Here is an 18538-nt window from a genome sequence, read left to right as displayed (position 1 = left end):
GCGGCATGTGGGCTCAGTAGTTGTGGCTCATGGGCTCTAGAGCGCAGGCTCAGCAGTTGTGGCACACAGGCTTAGTTGCTCCACGGCATGCAGGATCTTCACGGACCAGGGATAGAACCCCTGTGCCCTGCATTGGCAGGTGGATTCTCAACCGCTGCGCCACCAGGGAAGCCCCTGCGTTAACTTTAGATATTATGTTTACCGGACCCCTTTTAAGCTTGCCCCCCACCCTAATTACTTGCTTTTATATCTTTAGTTACATTTTCTCTGTAACCGTGTCTGCTTACAGTTTTTTCTTCCCTCTGGTCTGTTTCCAGGATAGCATGAATATTGGAGTCCATTTTAGTGACATTTAAACGCACTGTGGTGACTTCCCTGGTGATCCAGTGGTTAGGACTCCGCGCTTCCACTGCCCGGGGGCCCGGCTTTGATCCCTCGTCGGGTTAGTAAGATCCTGTAAGCGGCATGGCACAGCCAAAAACGATAAAAAAAATAAACGTGTTGTGTCCTCATGGAGAGCTGTCTTAGAAACGTAAGACATCCTCCGTACAGATCATTTATTCAGTAATCACGCCAGCATTTGATCTAGGACCTCTGTTCACTTCTGACGTGGGTGGGAGTCAAGTCTAAGCTCCTCCTCCTCCTGCGGTTTATTTAAAACTCAGATTTTCAGTTTGAGACGGTGGTTACCAGATAATTACTTTAAGCATATTATTTGTTATCACAATATCCATGTTTAATCATTTTGGATTAAATTTTTTTGGAGGGACAAATGATTTTAGCTATATATTTACACCTGTACTTTGATCTTAAAAAGTAGAGGTTAAAGTGTCGTATTGCATAATATGGCTGCTAACAAGACAGTTTCTGTGCATCACAACTGGTTGTTTAGGCCCCCATTGCAAACCTCCTCTCTTACTTAGAAAAGGAGATTGCTCTGTGGATCAGAATTCAGATCTTTTACTGGACCAGGAACTGTCCAGCCTTTTCATCACCTGTAACTTAAGGACGAGACAACAGAAGTTCCCAAGACAGCAACACCTGACAGTCTTTGTACACGATCCAGTGTCAGCCTTTAGCTAATAAAATTTGTTTAAACATTTTATGAGGTGAAACTGGCTAAGAATGACTCTGGCTGGCGCAGAGCACATTCTCATGGTGTCCACGCAGATGTGAGAAGCCATCCTCAGGGAGGGACGTCACGGGTTGCCCACCCCACACGGACTGTCCCCACCAGGACGGGCTCCGGCTGGGCAGGTCTTGTGGAGAGTGCACACCTAGAACTTGCTTGTGTTACCTGGTGCTTGTGTTTGTCTACGTTCAGGAAATCAGTGATTTTTGCGCCTTCCAGGGATCTCTGTCCTTATCAGAACTTCTCCTGATTCCATCGAGAGGCTTCCTGGTCTAAAAATAGCACGCGGTTTTAGCTTGTCTGTAATGTTCCCCTTGTTCCAGATTTCTCAAGGCGTGGAGCTATATGGCTGTGAGTAGAAGTCCTCTGCAAAGTTGTTTAAAATGTAGATTCTGGGCCCCAACCCCAGAGATGGTGAGTGGGTAGTCCTGGAACGTGGGTCCTGTGAATCTGTATTTTTAAGGAGCATGCCAGGCGTTTCCAAAGCAGGTGGTCCACGGGAGATACTTGGAGAAACTCTAGGATTTGTTGGATTTAAGTATAGTTAAGAGAAACACTACCCAGAATCTGTAGTAATTAAAAGCGTAAGATACATTTTTTTTTGTCAGGGGACCCTCAGTTGTGTCTGTAAACGCCGTTTTGATTGATTGCCTACATTTCTGGTTTTTTTGGCTGCGTCTTGTGGGATCTTAGTTCCCCGACCAGGGATCGAACCTGGGCCCGGGCAGTGAAAGTGCAGAGTCCTAACCACTGGACCACCAGGGAATTCCCATGTGCCGCCTTTCTTAAAGGCTGTGATGACAACAGTAATTGATATAAAGATATAATAATATATGAAAACATCGTATATGTTTTTCATCCTTGAGGATGATCACACGTTTTTAAGTCTCTTTCCTCCCGGTTATTTTAGGTTAAAGATCGCGGTCCAGAAGCCACGAGAAGATTTTTTAATTGGTTTTATTGGAGCATCAATCTGGGAGCCATCGTTTCTCTGGGGGGCATTGCGTACATCCAGCAGAACGTGAGCTTTGTCACCGGCTACATCGTCCCCGCTGTCTGCATCGGAGTGGCCTTCGTGGCCTTCCTCTGCGGCCAGACCTTCTTCATCACCAAGCCGCCCGATGGCAGCGCCTTCACTGACGTGTTCAGGATCCTGGTGTACTCCTGCTGCCCCCAGAAGCGAATCAGGGAACGCAGTCCTAGTGGGTGAGCACTTTATTCTCATCACAGGCTCAGTTTTCCACGTGACTTACCAGCCGTCATAAATAAAGTGCTGGCTTACGTCTGTCCTGTGCTCACCGTGGAGGGGGACACGGGGCGGAGGTTGAAATGTCTCACACCAGCTCCAGGAGGCCGGGTGTGAGGTACTTCTGTCTCCATCTAAAGACAGACCAGCGGCCTCCCTCCTGGGCTCGTGCTTTTCATTTCTAACCTGCACGTTGACCTTCCTCTCACTGCTGATGTAAGATGGAGGCTCCTGACTACGTAGTCGTGTAAAGGTGATAAAGACAGAATCTTGCCGAGGGCATCGAAGAGACAGTGTATACTCCTCGATGCAGTCCTTTGAATGAGAAACCAAGCAGTCGCTTACTTGGTCGCTGCCTGTCTGTGCTCCTTAAGGAGGAAGCTGCTGCGCGGGTCAGCGTGCCCGTCCCCCAGGGGTCACTGCAGCCGCTCTTTGAGAAGGGCCGGAGAGCAGAACTGAGATGCAGGTGGGGTACCTCCATCGTCCCTTTGGCAGGGGACTTCCCGGTTTTAGCACTGTATGCCCACGACCTGAGGTCTTAAAGCCCAGAGTCCTGGGTCCCGGGGAGTCCTGGGCAAACTGTGGCGGAAGTCAGTCACCCTAGATGCAGATTAATGAAGAAAAGTCCAGAACTTAGCTCAAAGAGAGACTTCAGAATTTTTTTGTTGTTACTTTTTGATGTAACAACATGTAGTGAAATGCGTCCCTTTTACCTCTACGGTTCTGGGCATTGTGACAGGTTCCATCGTGTAACCGGGGTGCACTCAGGATACAGAGTATGTCCACCCCCCCAGAAAAGGCCCCAGGACCCTTTGGAGTTGAGCCTCTCGGAATATTTTGATCAAGGCAGGTGTTGAGATGGGCTCTCAGTCCCTGAGCCATAGGTTGACGTTCTGCAGGAACCTTCTGCAGGCCGACCCCACGTCTGTCTGCCTCGTCATGGCTTGTCTGCGTGTGTCTAATTTATGTCCTTGGAGCCATAACAGCTGTCTGATGTTCCTCCCACGTGGTAGATTTGAAGCTGAACCAAAGCAGCTCTATAGCCCTGCCCCTTCGCTCCAGGGTAAACGGCTCTAGTTGCTTCAGCTGTCCCCGTGCGGAATTCCGGCACAGCTAACCATCCCAGTGCTCTGGAATTCTAGTGGGTCGGTGTGGCATTCAGACTCATAATTCAGAACTGCAGCCGGTGGGACCACACTAAAGAATTTTTAACAGTTGAAGCCGCATTGCCTCAGCAGCAAGCAGTAGTGCTTTACCAGGGCCTCATTTTAATTAGGCAGAAGCAGGGTTGCAGATACTAGATGTTTAGGCTACAGATTGAATGCCGTTAGCAAAATATACCGTTAAATTTTCAGCGTGTCTGTGTGGGTGGTACCTGGTAGGCAGTTCTGCGAGAGAACACCATTGCTTTGTGGACACTTGGGTTTTAATGCACACGTGGCGTGGTGAAGTCAATTTGGACTTAGGAATCTGTTTTCCCTTTAGCTTGGCTTTTGAAGTCTTCCTTGGCACAATTAGAAAAGGACCAGCTTGCAGAAAAGTTGATGGTCTAGAGAATTCTCCAGCTCTGCTCTCCTTATGCACAGGTTAGGGCTGTCTGACCTCGGGCAGGTTAATGACCTTGTAAAGCCTTCTTTTCCTTCTCGTGCAGTGGGAAAGGACCCCTCATAGGACCAGTGTGAGGCCTCAGTAAGCTAATAAGAGCCCAGTTAACGGTAACTAACTGATGAGGATGCTTTTGTGGAAGGTCACATCATCAAGTTACCATCACCACCAGGAGCATCGCCCCTTCCCCTCTCGGCTCTTCCTTCACCGAAGAGCTGGTGGCTTCCCTGAGAGCCTCCCTCCCGGTCACACTGGTGTAATAGTAAAGCAGCTCGGGTTTGTAACAGCGTCGGTGTGGTCGTCAAGTCTTGACGTTTGATGAATGACCTAATGTAAAATCCAAACATCCAGCACAGTAATTTTTTCAGATGCTCCCCCAGTGATGTAGTTGTCCTCAGCTTCGGATGAAACCGCGGGCCTTCCTCAGCGCAGTGGGGCCGGTGGCCAGTGTGACAGCACCGGGGGTGAGGTCAGCCACCTTTCGGACAGTGAGGGGCGATCCTGCTGTGTCTCCTAGCCTCAAGAAGAGGGTGGGGGCCACAGTCTCGGTCTGGCTAGGAGGGGCCCTTCTGCCAGCCGTGCCCGTGTGTCCCAGCTTTGAGGAATGATCTAGGTAGCTGTGTTGGGTGGGGTCGATAAGCAGGTAACAGAATGGAGTTTAAGCAAATTCAGCACAGCAAGCTGGTTTCCTACCTCCGAACTTAGTTTGTTACCAAATAACTGATTTCTGGGGGTGGAAGAAAACTAATTCCTTCATTTTATTTCCCAAAGTGAAGGCATTGGAGTCTTTCAGCAATCTTCTAAACACAGTCTGTTTGATTCATGTAAGATGTCTCATGGAGGGCCATTCCCGGAAGAGAAAGTGGAAGATGTGAAAGCTCTTGTCAAGATTGTCCCCGTTTTCTTGGCTTTGATACCTTACTGGACAGTGTATTTCCAAGTGAGTGGTGACATTCAGGTTTAATTTCCTCTCTCTCCCCGTGAGCGCTACCCCGGCACTCGTTTTGGCCGTCACCGAAGTGCGCGGGGTTCCTGGCTTTCTTTGTCGCGAGTCTTCGGGATCTTGGAATCTTGTTTTTAGTTACGGACTCGTTTTTGCTGATTGAAATGTTTTGAAAACCTTAAAATGAAGCTAAGGATGGGGACGCTTCTGTTTTTCCAGACCCCACCTTTTCATATGGTTTCTCATTGGGATAATGGTTACTTCTTTTTCCAAGTTCATCTCCAGACGACTTTTATGGTGACCAAGTAATTGACCCGTGTTTTCAAAGCTGAGCGTTGCAAGCCTCAGCACAGTGTAGTCTGGGGGAGGGCGCCCGCTGCGAGTGACAGCCGTGCTCATGTAATGACAGCTGCTTTTTACACCCAGATGCAGACGACGTATGTTTTACAAAGTCTTCATTTGAAGATTCCAGAAATTTCCAGTATTACAACCAATCCTCATACGGTGAGAACAGTTGAAATGATCTGAAAATTGTCTTTGGGGGTTTACGCGACAGAAGGATTCCTTCTACCAATGGTAGATACTTTGTAATGACAGCAGTTAGCTTGAGCTAAAAGCATTCCTTGAATGCTGAAATGGAATTTGAATGGAATGTTGAAATGGAATGTTTACTTATTTCTGAGACTGTTTCCCATTGGTTATGTCCTTTGCTAGATTAAGTTGACTCCTGACGTTAATATTTCACCGCATTCTTCTTTCCCCCCGAGAAAGCACAGAAAAACAAATGGAAATCCCTTTAGAAATGGAAGCCTTTTCTCAGTACCAGTGTCTTGAGACAGACTATTTTCCTAGGAGGTCACACTTTGTACAAATGAACTATTCTTGAAATAAGCTTTTCCCATTTAGATGTTAGTTGTCAGACGAGTGACTGCTGACACTGCAGAAAAATAAGCAGGTGTCTTCTGTGTTTCCCGCTTCCAGTTTCCGGCAGCCTGGCTAACCATGTTCGATGCTGTGCTCATCCTCCTGTTAATTCCCTTGAAAGATAAACTGGTGGATCCCATCTTGAGAAGAAACGGGCTGCTCCCATCGTCCTTGAAGAGGATCGCGGTGGGCATGTTCTTTGTGATGTGCTCGGCCTTCGCAGCAGGTGAGAAGCCGTTTCCGGTTCCGGTTGTGGGTGATGCGGAATGCGGCCGCACGCCGCGTGGCACTCAGGAGGTGTGTGTGCTTCAAAAGAGGACACATACGGGTTATTCTAAACCTGAGGGGTGTTCATTTTCTGGTTTTTCGTTTATGAAGCTTAAGAATTTTTACCTAAGGATTTGTCTGTGATTTTTTTTTTTTAGCACTGTAGCCAGTGAAATGCTCTGGAAGGTGACTTTGGGGTTGAGTCAGAGGAGGCTCGTTGTCGCCTAGCGATTGAGATTGTAGACGACTGTTAATTGCTGGGTGGATGAAATTTCATAAATTAAAGGTGTTAAATAATCCTCAGGGCTGTGATTCTTAATGTCAGGTCCATTAATCTGCTTCATATACCCTGAACCCTTTGCACTTTTATGTAACATTTTACGTGCATCTTCCTGGAGAGAAAGGTTTTTTTGTTTTGTTTTGTTTTTAAATCAAATACAGGTTTGTAACCAGCCTCCATCCCCCAGAAAAAAAGAAAGAGGTTAAGAACTAATGCCCGAGTATTCCAACACCTTTTGGGGGCTCCATTCTGTTTGCATAATTCTTCGATTCTGCAGGATAAGCTGAAGTACCGTGTGCTGATGAAACGGAGGTGTTCCTGACTTTCTCACCTTGCTTGGAGCGCTTCCTTCCTTAATGTTTGAAAATGATTGAACCGTGAAATAGCTTAGTTAGATAACAAGACAGGAAAAGCTGATGTTCCTGAATCCCCTCTATGTCATCTCTGTTACGAGGAATGTAACGTCAAGCACTGCTGAGATGGAACTTAATATTCTCCGACAGTGCTTCACAGTAGCCTCCGTCCACTCTCGCCAGGGTGAACGTACTACTCGATATAGTACTACCTATCGATACAGCACTCAATAGCTTTAAAGAAGTGAGTCCCTAGGCTTAAGAATTCTATGTTCCAGACACTGGGACATCTTAGGAGACAATTACGTTCCTTCTTAATCAAATAGGTAATTAAAGGGAGGGCGTGTCTGCGTGAAGCTGCTGCTTTGTGCTTTCTGTGTGATTCGTTTCTCTTCCAGTCCCGTGCACACGGGGAGGTAAGCGGGAGCGAGCGAGAGCTGGATCACAGCGGGGCTCTGACTGTAGGTTTCGTGCCGCAGAGTCGGGGATGGGCAGAGCCGCTGTGCTGGGGTGGTGCCCTGAGTGCCTGCCGTGGGCCCGGCTTCTTCCTGGGCCAGGGAGCCCCCTCTCTGTGCCCCGACCAGCCAGTCACACCCCTTGGAAAGGAGTCTTTGTCCTCTCCCTGTGGGAAAGGGGAGGTTGCTGGTTCCCCAGGCGTTTTCTAGCAGACTCCGGCTTTGGTTCCTCTAAAACCGTCTTGTCTTCCAGTTTCATTTATGGCTGAATAGCTTCTCCGGGCTGCCCTGAGAACCCCGGGGGCTTCCCGGTGGTTTCTTTGCCTGTTTACGTGGGAAACGACAGCAGACGGGTGGCTGTTGTCCGGCGGGGCAGGCAGTGCTGTCTTAAAAGTGCTGCCGAGCCGGCAGCTTCCTGCTCAGCAGGTCGGGCTGCCGTCAGGCGGCCACGGGCGCCTGCGGAGAGGCAGGTGCCCTGCACTGTGTGACCGCGACTGCTCTGAACTTCGGCGTCTGAATTGATCACTTACGCGCGGAAAACATCGCTGAGGCTGGTGTCCTAAAGAGGCTCTCTCTGCTGAGTGGCCAGATGTTGGGAAGGAGCTTCATGGTCACTGGTTGAAAGAGTTTCAATACCTGGCAACTGGACTTAAGCACGATTTATTAAATTTAATGTAAAAGCAGTAACTGGTGTTTCATGCCGTTTCACTTCCAGCTCCAGTGAATATTATTTAATTGAAACATTAATGACCTTTGAATACAGACCTGAAGTCAATACAGCAAACCAGAGTTTTAATAGAAAAGAGACTATTTTGCCTTTTAACTTACTACATTCAACCATGATAAATCAGGATCTTCCATTTAGTACCATCCCTGCCGGTAATAATTCTTTCTTTAAATTTTCTTAGATGAGAATCAGGCGTGTCCAAGGGGTTTCTTCTAGTCTGCTTGAGAAAAACAGAAGTGTGTTAATTTCTCAGATTTCCTTTGCCCCTTAAAAACTGTGTGTGTTCTTAATTTACTAACGTCATAGATGCTTACTGGAGAAAAGGAAACCTTAGAAACATAACGGAGAAAATAAAAATCAACTGTCATTTCCCCAGAGATGCTCCTTCCTGGGATGGTGTGTATCTGTCTAATCCCGTTTGTGTGTCTCTGCATACATACACACACACACACCTTCTGTGTTTTTGCGAAAATGAGATACTGACGTGTAAGCAGATTTGAGCCTGATTAAGGAAAACTTAAGTGCAAGGAAACCATAAAAATGTAATAAAAGCTATGCTGGTTACCATTGGGGGGTAGAAAAATCCCCCAAATACAGATGAGCCATCTCCCCTCATTTCCCTCCTCCTCCTTTTCCTTCTCTCTCTCCCTCTCTCTCTGTCTCTCTCTCTCTCTCTCTGTCTCTGTCTGTCTCTCTGTCTCTGTCTCTCTCTGTCTCTGTCTCTCTGTCTCTCTCACATACACACAGATTTAAGCACTCATAATTCCACCACCCAAGGAAATCCTCTACCACCATTCTGCAAGCGCATAGGAAAAATTATATATGATGTGATGTGTGTGTGCGTTTATACTTCGTCACCTGCTTTAAAAAAAAACAAACTAAAATATCCTTCCATGTCAAACATTCACGTGCAGTCCTTTGTTGTTGGGTGTTTAGGATTCTGGTTTTCACTGTTACGGTAATCACTGCAGTGAAATTGCTTTACTTCTCGAATCCCTGGAAGTGTAATCACTGCATCCTTGTTGGATGTGTGTACATGACGGAGTTACCTTCCGTCATCCCAGGCTGATGGTACCCATACGTGTGCCTCACGGTCTGCTCTTCCACTCGGCTGTGCCATGGATGCCCTATTACCACAGCGGTTTTTAGGCGGGAGTCCGAGCCCGGGCTTCAGGGCACGGAGAGCATCCTGGAATGGAGACAGAATCATCTGAGTGCCTTTTTCTGGGTCATAGCTTTTGTTAGGAAGGAGTTCAGAACCACTGGGTCTGCAGCACTTTTTAAAAACTGTTATCACAGAGTCAATCCATGGTCGTTAAAAATACATAGATGTGCGAGGAGACCTAAATTCACCCCTAATCCCACCATCCAGTGATGACGCCTACACCTGTGTTTATATCTTCCTAGAATATTTTATTACAGCTAAATTGTTCTTTTTTAAACAACAGAAATGGAACAAACTATTCACAGTTTATAAGCTATTTTTGTATACTATATATAATACATACCATTTTTCCAAGTCAATTACAAATTTAAGTTATGGTTTTTGACAATGACATAATACTCCATTTGGGGCCGTACTCTCAGTTTTTAAAACCAGTCCTCTTATTAAACATGAGGGTCGATTCCAGTCTGTCCTACTTGAAGCAGCGCTGTGTGTACACCCTGACACGTCCGCACGTGTGTGCTCATCTCGTATGAAAGAGCCCGAGCAGCGTGCTGATGCGAGTCTGATCTCACCGTGCCCTTGTCACACTGGTTATTGTGTTCTGTTAATATTTTCTTATCTGAAGGGTTACAGCCTTTTATATCTTTAATGTGTACTATGAGTGATCTTAAGACTTTTTCCCGAAATGTGTCAGACATTCTATTCTGTGTACAGGGCCTGTGTTGTGACCAGTTTTCTAGTGGGTTTTTCTTGTAATAGAGTGTAGATTGTCACTACTCAGAATTTTATCTCATTTTACGAATATTTTCCCATTTTTTTCATTTTCCCTTTAATTTTGTTTATGACATCTTGTGAAGTCTTATACGCTTCTTCATTTAGGTCCTATACATTTTATGTTAGGTTTATTCCTAACTGCTTTTATGTATTTTGGTTTCTCACCTAGGAGATTTTTTAAAATTCTGAGTTTCAGTGAATTATTTTCAGATGGTCGCTCGTCTTGAAATTAAAATAGTTTCTTTTCCTGCCTTCTTTATAAAAAGAAGGTATTTATTTATTTGTTTATTCAGGCTGCACTGCGCGGCTTGTGGGACCTTAGTTCCCCGACCAGGGGTTGAACCCGGGCCTGGGCAGCGAGAGCGCTGAGTTCTAACCCCTGGACCGCCGGGGAGTCCCGTTTTCCTGCCTTCCCACTACGCCTCCCTGTGTCTCTCCTTGTTTGGCAGGGTGGCCCGGCTTTCTGTTCGGCTGCTGGTGGTGACGGATGCCCCGCTTACCCCTGACTTTGAGGAGAGCGCCTTCAGCCCTCACTGGGGAAAGTTCGCTCTCACCTCTTAGTTTGCACACGCATTCCTGACGATGGTTAAATACCTAAGCTTCACTTCAAGTTTGTATTTTTTGGCAGAAATGAATGTTGAGTTTCTCTCAAATATCTTAGTTTGGTTTTCAGGAGGATCGCATGCCCTCCTTACTCCACCCCACCTCCCTGCCTTTGGCTGCTCATGTTTTTTGTTTATTTTAACATCTGGTATTTAACTGTTCCTGAATTTCTAAAATACACCCTGTTTGTTAAAAGGTCTGATTGGAATCTTCTAATTCCAATCTTCTCAATAATCTGCTTTTATTGAGCAACTGTGCGTCTCTTTCTAACCAACATCAGTCTGGTTTAGTGTCAGGGTTATACAGCTTCATAAAAGGTGCTGGTAAACTCCGTGTTTCTTTTCTTTTTAAAAAAAATTAATTTATTTATTTATTTTTGGCTGTGCTGGGTCTTTGTTGCTGCACGTGGGCTTTCTGTAGTTGCAACGACCGGGAGCTACTCTTCATTGAGGTGCGCGGGCTTGTCATCGCGGTGGCTTCTCTTGTTGCAGAGCACGGGCTTCAGTAGTTGTGGCGTGTGGGCTCAGTAGTTGTGGCTCATGGGCTCTACAGCGCAGGCTCAGTAGTTGTGGTGCACGGGCTTAGTTGCTCCGCGGCACGTGGGATCTTCCCGGACCGGGGCACGAACCCGTGTCTCCTGCATCGGCAGGCGGACTCTCGACCGCTGCGCCACCAGGGAAGCCCGCACGATTAATCTTTTTATTGCAGGACTGTTTAGCTTTTCCCTGCTCCTCCTTTGAAAAGAAATAAAAGGTGTTTAGGTGAGCGCTCCAGAGATCTGAGGGTTGCGTTAACCATGTTGAACACTGGTTTTATAAGGCACTGTGGAGCGCCGCCATGAAGTATGGATTATATGACCTCTGTTTTTTAGTGACCTACCTCGGAAGCTGAAAGTAGGGAGATTCCTGAGGTCGGGGCCTTCCGGGGGAAGCTGTGTCGTTGGGCATTATCCTTTCGTGTATTTCTCAGAATCATCAACAGACATCTCGTACCAAGCATCTAGTTTTTTAGTTTAATTGCAAATGTTAATGAATAAATGCTCATAACCTACTTATGAATTGTAGGAATTTTGGAAAGCAAACGGCTAGACCTCGTGAAGGAGAAGACCATTAACCAGACCATTGGAAATGTCATTTACTATGCTGCGGATTTGCCAATCTGGTGGCAGGTCCCTCAGTACGTGCTGATTGGCGTCAGTGAAATATTTGCGAGCATCTCAGGTGAGGTTCCCTTCCTGTCGGGGCGTCCATGTCCAGTCCTGTGGCGGCACGATCAAGCCCGTGCTGTTTCCTTCTTTGTTAGGCTGCATCAAGACAGAAACGGCACAGTGCTTGGTGGGTGCTGGTGGGCAGTTGTGGTGCAGAATGTCAATTGGTGAGGAAAGAGCAATGCTACGGCTGAGGCTCTCCTTTCTTGGTGTAAAAGATCCCCAGAACATCAACATGAAGTTCATCTACCATAGAGTGTCCACAGGAGAGAGGATAGAAGAAGGAAGACCCCCCTGTGAGGGCTGCCTGGCAGTTGCTAATAACCAAGACTTGCAGTCCGACCGCCACAACCGGGCCTCAGGGGGTCCCTCGCTGCCTGGCTCTCAGTGTCTTCGTTCAGATTTATAAGGAAGCAAACCTAATTTTTAAAACCTGTTCTCACGGGCCTCTCTTCCCTATTGGTGAGGTCACGTGGGGGCATGTGGACAAGTAAATTCTGTGCAGGCCTGTTCCCAGCTGCTGGGAGCGAGGGAAGGAGAAAATGAGTGGTGCCCAGAGCGGTGGGGCTGGGAGGGCAGCAGTTTTCACCTCTCCTGCCTCCTACAGAGCTCACACGGACTGGCTGATGAACTTGTGGAGGCAGTAAGTCGCACGGGGTGGCCCTTCCTTTAGAGCACAGTGCAAATCTCCATGTCTGCTTATTACAGCGGTGATTCGGTTTATAGATGTACCTGCTGAAACTGTTCTAAAATACGTTGCCTTTCAGATAGAATTCCTGAGTAGATTTCCCCATCTTAGTGTAAGTACTTTGTTTGCAAACTCCCGTTAGTTAAGAATGTAGGCAAATTTTGCTTCTTCAAACTCTTTCTTTCCATGAGGAATGAGAAATTCCAAGAGCTGACAAGTCAAATGCTGCCTTCAGGTGTGAAGGCAGGAGGTGACCGGCCACCTCACGGAGTTTCTAGGGGCTGTGACAGCAGGAGGTGAGCAGCCGGCCCGGGTGCTGTCTCAGAGCCGCGCCCCAGAGCCCGGGTGCAGGCGCCCTGCTCCTCTCCCAAAACGCCCTCCTTTTCTTCCCCAGGCCTGGAATTTGCGTACTCGGCCGCCCCCAAGTCCATGCAGAGTGCCGTCATGGGGCTGTTCTTCTTCTTCTCTGGCGTCGGGTCCTTCGTGGGCTCAGGACTGTTGGCACTGGTGTCCCTCAAGGCCATCGGGTGGATGAGCTGCCACACGGACTTCGGTAAGGCCCCCCTCGTGGCCCCCCTCCCCGTCGTTGGCAGTGGCCAGCGCCCCAGACCTCGGGCCGCGTGGGGCGCCCAGGGCCAGACGCGGGCAGCGTCGCTGGGCTGCCCCGGGAGCCCCCGGCCTGCTCCCTGCGCCCCGTCAGACCACCCGCCTCCCCTCGTTTACCCACGTCCCTGATGGTCTCCTGGGGATGGGTGGGCCTCTCCTGCCCCACGTCGGCCTCCAGCAGCGGCTCTGTGGCCGCTGTTTTCTCGGAGCGTCTGTGATGAGTAGACTGACCCTCCCACCTTCAGGTCCAGCACTAGTTTTATTTTATTATGAGGCAAATAAAATCTGTATCACAAATTTCCCTTCATTTATCAGGTTGGCCAGAAAGTTTGTTCGGTTTTAAGTAAAGCCATGTTTTTCATTTTCATGAGGAACTTTATTGAACAATGTATTCACTAACCTAACGAACTTTTTGGCCAACCCAGTATCTTATTTTCATATTTTTTTTCTTTTCCTGATGGTACCTTTTAATTTCCTGCTGTTAAAAAAAAAGAGAGAGATAGATAATAAGTTGCCTCCTTAAAAACAAGTATTACTATTATCAATCATAATGGGATTTTACAGCTAATACCAGTAGGTGGCAACTTGAGCAAAGTCACTCCCGAGAGATGAAAGCTTCGCTGTTTCCATATTTATGATAGCCTTTAAACAGACCCAGGAGATGGAGGTGTGTTTTTTCTTTGTATGTTGCACCAGTAAAAACCACCATATTGCTTTTCCTTGTATAGGCATGTGGCGTTTGCTGTCCCCTGTAGAAGGAGCAGCAGGTGTGGTCCCAGATTTTGTGGCTTCTCTGTGCTCAGTACCCCCTGGGTACTGAGCCACTTCTAGGTTCTAAATCCCCTTGAAAATTTGGTGAAAGCTTAGAGACTGTTCTCCAGAAATTGCAGAATTCCGAAAGCCCTCCCATGATTCAGTTAAAATTCCCGTCTTGAGGGGGCCGTTTCGGCCCAGAGACCCCTGACGCAGCTTCCAGAAACCGGAGCCCCTGCTGCCCCCAGGCCCCATTGGTGATGTGTCCGGCTAGTCCGGCTGTGCGAGCCAGTGGTGTGCGGGGCGGGCCCTCGTGCTGTGCTGAGGAGGGGCTGTGCTCATTTCTCCTGCCCCTCGGAGGGTAAGGTCCAGTTACACAGGGTTCTGGGAGTTCTCCTGCGCTCTCGGTGTCACGTAATCTGTTTTGTACGTGTGACAGACCTCCTTCAAAGAAAGACTTGTTACAGGGACCACACCTCGGTAGTTCTTAAGGTATAGATTCTGTTTTTTTACTTTCACGTGTATCTTAAAGGATCGGTTGGTTTTTGTCATTCTCATTACTTTACAGTGATTTAATCCATCCCTCCCCCCCAGCCATTACTAATTTAATAACTGGTAGTTTACCTGTCACTCATTCTTTACTTCTGACAGGTAATTTTAAAACTTTTCATTGTGAGGTTTATGTCCAGTATTGATGCACGTGGCACACGTGGACAGATGTCGGACCCGGATTCTGTTTGTTGTGTTATTTTCACGAAAGAGAAGCGCCTTGTCGTGTGCCCGGGAATGGCTGCCCTGTACAGGCGCGCAAGGTGGTCTCTCCTTGTTTTCCCTCCAGTCCCTTCTGCCCGGAGCCCCACGTCCAGTGATGTGAGAGGACGTGGCGGGTCGGCGCCCACTCGCTTAGGGGCAGGTGGCTGTCCTGGGCGGTGGTTCGGAGAGAGAACGGGACAGGTGACGCCTCCTCCCCCCGCCGCCCCCAAATCCTTGTTTCTGCAGAAGGAGCAGCAGGCGTGACCCCAGATTTCACGGCTTCTCTGCGCCCTGGGCCCCCCCCGGCTCCGCCTTTCGGCAGGTCCTGCCTGTGTTAGGGCTCCGGCGGCAGTGGGGCTGGCTCAGCCTTCCCGACTGACTCGTGGGTAACTTCCCGTCAGGTCCCCAGATTCTCACCTCGTTGTTTTCTTCTCTCCCTGTCCTCCCCTAGGCCTGCTTGTCCTCATTATTATTAGTATTTAGATTGGGGGTCACATCCGTACTGTGAAGGGCACTGGTCTTAAGTGCAGCTTGGTGTGCATTTCATCCAGATCAAAATGCAGGGCGTGGAAGGGTTCCTTCTGTCCTTTCTGAGTTAAGCCCCCGGCAAGATGAACTCTGTTCTGACGTCGGCCCTGCCGAGTCCCGTGGCCTCTCTCGTCCTCTGCCGTGGCCTTTCACTCAGCACTGAGTTCTCAGAGTCATCCCAGTGATTGGTTCCTTGTTATTTCTGCAGAGTATCCGTCGTATGAATAAGTCAGAATTCATTTATCTGTTCTGCTGCGTGTGGGTGTTGGTGGTGTCTCCAGCTGGAGGCTGTCACAAATAAAGCAGCTGGGAATGTTCCTGTGCATATGTCTGGGGGACACATGAAGCTTGTTAATTGGGGCCCAGGAGTCAGTCTTATCAAATGTGAAACACCCAGAGTTTACCGTCTTTATATGCAATTACCTTCCGTCTGTGAAGAGGCCCGAGAAAGTACAGGGTGATCACTTTTAGGTGGTGGACCCAGTTCTGAGTACCCTTCCTAACGCCAGACTGCGACCGGCCGTGGCAGGGAAAACACAGTGTACGGTTTGCTCGGCCTGCCAGCTTTGAGCTTTGGAAGTTGTAAATGACTCTTTTGTTTGGGGAGGTTGATGTTTCAGAGCTGTGGCACTTCGAACGGCGTGATTGGTGTTCTGACGACAGCCTTGCTGGGGTGGCACCAACCAGCGCTGCGGCGCTGGCGTCTGCAGACCAGGGTGCAGGGGGTCTGTGTGCAGGGTGGAGCCCGCCCGCAACGAGGGCCAAACCACTGTTTTCCACTCTCTGACCACTGCTGAGTAAACAACACAGTCTGGTAGAAATTCTGGGTATCACTGGGTCTCCCCGCAAAGCAGCAAACATGTGAGGTCATTTTCTCCTACAGCCTGAAGGGGTGAGAGTTCTTTAAAAACACGTGAGTGCTTACTATACAGACGTGTGTGTTATATCTGTTCATTAGTTCTGTTAAATAAAAGCAGTGTTAAACATCTGATTTTCATGAGAATACGTTCAGATAGAAAAAGGAAGTTCCAGAATAACCCAGCTTGACAGAGACCTTCAGAGGAAAGGAAGTCTGGCATTTTAAATAAGCCAACGGGAGACGCTTTTGAAGCCGGTCAGACAGCACAGCAGCCTTCCTCCTAAGACGCCAGCGTCCTCCAGAGACGCTGCTGGCGCAACGCCCCCCTGCTCCTCTGTTCGGCAGCGTGTCCGGCCCCTTCCGGTGGGTGACCGGCGGTGTCAGCGGTAGACTCCCAGGGCTGTGGCAACGCCGTCTTTGTCGGGAGCCGGGGTGGCGCGCTGTGTGCGGTTCTGGCGTCCCCTCCACACAGCCCTGCGTCTCCATGCCGCGTGGCCGCTTCTCGGGGGATAGACGGCAGGTTTCCAGCCCTGCTGGCCCCGGACCTACGTGTGGACTGGGGCTCCTAGCGGGGCCCCGTGAGGAGGAGGCGGCCGCGTGGCCCGGGTGCTGTTTCCACAGGCAGGGAACCTGGGCCCAGAGACCAAGACGCTGGGGCCTGAGCCTCCTCGGTGGAGCTGCGCGGTCCGTGCCCTTCACCTCCGCCGCCTGGGCGTTGATCGGGCGCTGAACGGAGCCTGGCACGTGGGACGCCTCGCGTGGTGCTCAGGGCACAGCCGACCATTCAGTGTGCCAGCTCTTAGGGGTAAAGGGGGCGCCTTTGTACCACCCTGCAGCCTGAAGTTTTTAAGGAGAAACGTGAAGAGCAAGCTGGTGCCTTCCCCTAGCGCGTGGAGTGTGTGTTCAGCCGTCTGTCCCTGCCTGTGATGGTACTTTGTTTGATGTCGGGTGACGACACGGGAGTCCAGCACTCACACCTGGCGTGACGTCCAGGCTGCGTCCTGGCCCGACGCGCGGTCTTGGCAGGTGTGCAGACCATAGACCCAGGCGAGGAGGGCCGTCCGCTGCGGGATCTGACGTGGAGACGGTGGGGGGCTCCTCCTCACGTGGGGAGCAGGAGGCCCCAGCCCGGAGCCCGTGCTGAGGCACAGATGACTTCACAGTGGCTTTGCAAACAAAGCACTCGTGTATTTTGAATTAGGGCTGGGATTCTTTTCTCTCTTCCTTTTTTTTCTTTTTTAATGACCACAGTTAAAAGTCACCCTGACCTTCACAGGAACCAAGTTAATAAATAAAATCTTTTAAACTCTCTCTCTAAGTGCAGCTTCCGTGCTTCTTTCTTTCCTTTTCTCTAGGCAACATCAACGGCTGCTATTTGAACTATTATTTTTTTCTTCTGGCTGCTATTCAAGGAGCTACCCTCCTGCTCTTCCTTATTGTTTCCGTGAAATATGACCTGCAGCGGTCGAGAGCAAACGGCACCCCTGCCAGCAGGAGGACCTGATGCTCCTGCACCCCCGTCAGGTCTGTTGGACGGACAGATGGACGGACAGATCCGTGGGAAGGTGCTCTGGGGGCTTGGAGAGCAAACGGCTGACTTCCCTAAAACTTGCATAGTGCTGGGGTTGGTTCCTTCTTTTCCACCCGGCGGCCTAGGTAAGTGCCTTCCTGTGGTTGAGCCCTGCTAAAGGCCTCTGGTCGCCCTGCAGCTGGTTCCCCCTCTGACAGACACCTGCTGCCGCGGGTACCAAGTCTCGGGAGACGACACCCGTGCTGGTTGGCGTCCGGGTATTTTACACAGACCTCATCCTCTCCTTCCCACAAGACACGCTCTCACTTTCTTCTCTTCTGATGAATAAACATCTGTTTGTACCGAGGAAGGGGAGGACTGGCTAAGAGCTAAAAGTGTGGTCAAGTGCTGCCGAGCTTGTAAAGAAAAGTCCTGTTTGTGGTTTTCTCTCATGAGCCACAGATCTTGCCCGTGTGGGTCCTCGGCACAGGCCGGTGGTGGATACGTTCTGTCTGCCGCTTCACGTGGTGCTGAGTTCTTAAACCATCGCCATTGCTCTTGCGTTGCTCTTCCCTTAAGAGCGTGATGTTCATTAAAAACTATTGAAGACTGTGTGTTCCGTCTCAGCCTGCAGGGCGGCCCGACGCCTGTTTCAAACGCTGCCTGGTCAGCCCTTGTGTACAGTTTCGTTCTGGGACCATCGAGACTAAAGGCCCACCACGGTGGGTGGAAGGAAACCCCTCTTCTGAGCAGCACTGGTGTGACTGGAGACCGTTGGGGTACGCGTTGTGGCCGGAGCTGTCCACAGCCACCGACTCTGGCCGTGGTGATCTCCGTGACATGGGGGTTCTCATTTTGCCTAATAAACTTGTTGTCTATTTGTTGCTGTATTTTTGGTATAATTGTATTCTAAAAAGCACCTCGAATAGGACACCCACTGGCTCCTTCTCGGCGTGGTCTGTCCACAGTCGTCGTGTATTTGCGTGTACGTGTGGACGTCATGAGGGTTCCTCAACTGTCACGGGGTACAGGGTTCTGAGTCAGGAACTGACGAAAAGTCACAGTAAAATACCCGTTCCTGACGCAGCTCTTTGATCGCTCTAGGATAGTGATTCTTGAGCCTGCTCTGTATTAAAATATAACTTTCTGTTTGGCAA

General features: G+C 49.3%; 1 protein-coding gene across 4 annotated transcripts; it reads left to right on the top strand.

Annotated features, from left to right (window-relative positions):
• The first annotated feature begins 1335 nt into the window (after positions 1-1335).
• LOC102980085 (solute carrier family 15 member 4) lies at positions 1336-18266 on the top strand. Of its 4 annotated transcripts, none has more exons than XM_028487242.2 (9): positions 1390-1483; positions 2043-2338; positions 4755-4923; positions 5353-5430; positions 5908-6076; positions 11542-11697; positions 12767-12925; positions 17227-17395; positions 18009-18266. In XM_028487242.2, the coding sequence occupies exons 1-8, from the start codon at positions 1478-1480 to the stop codon at positions 17373-17375; spliced, it is 1182 nt and encodes a 393-aa protein (XP_028343043.1). In that variant the 5' UTR covers positions 1390-1477; the 3' UTR covers positions 17376-17395; positions 18009-18266. The 4 variants fall into 4 exon arrangements, 3 of the variants coding, with proteins under 3 accessions (XP_028343045.1, XP_028343043.1, XP_028343042.1); XR_003678974.2 differs by having other exon boundaries at positions 1391-1483; positions 17227-17527; XM_028487244.2 differs by lacking the exons at positions 17227-17395; positions 18009-18266 and adding an exon at positions 14936-17220 and having other exon boundaries at positions 1336-1483.
• Positions 18267-18538: the final 272 nt, after the last annotated feature.

The sequence above is a fragment of the Physeter macrocephalus genome, unplaced genomic scaffold (assembly GCF_002837175.3).
Source record: "Physeter macrocephalus isolate SW-GA unplaced genomic scaffold, ASM283717v5 random_1348, whole genome shotgun sequence".
In the NCBI taxonomy this organism is placed as follows: domain Eukaryota; kingdom Metazoa; phylum Chordata; class Mammalia; order Artiodactyla; family Physeteridae; genus Physeter; species Physeter macrocephalus.
This window is presented reverse-complemented; position numbering and strand designations above follow the sequence as displayed.

Coding starts and splice junctions, on each gene's coding strand:
- LOC102980085 (XM_028487242.2), top strand. Junction 6,077..11,541: donor GTGCTCGGCCTTCGCAGCAG/GTGAGAAGCCGT, acceptor TATGAATTGTAG/GAATTTTGGAAAGCAAACGG. Junction 12,926..17,226: donor GAGCTGCCACACGGACTTCG/GTAAGGCCCCCC, acceptor CCTTTTCTCTAG/GCAACATCAACGGCTGCTAT.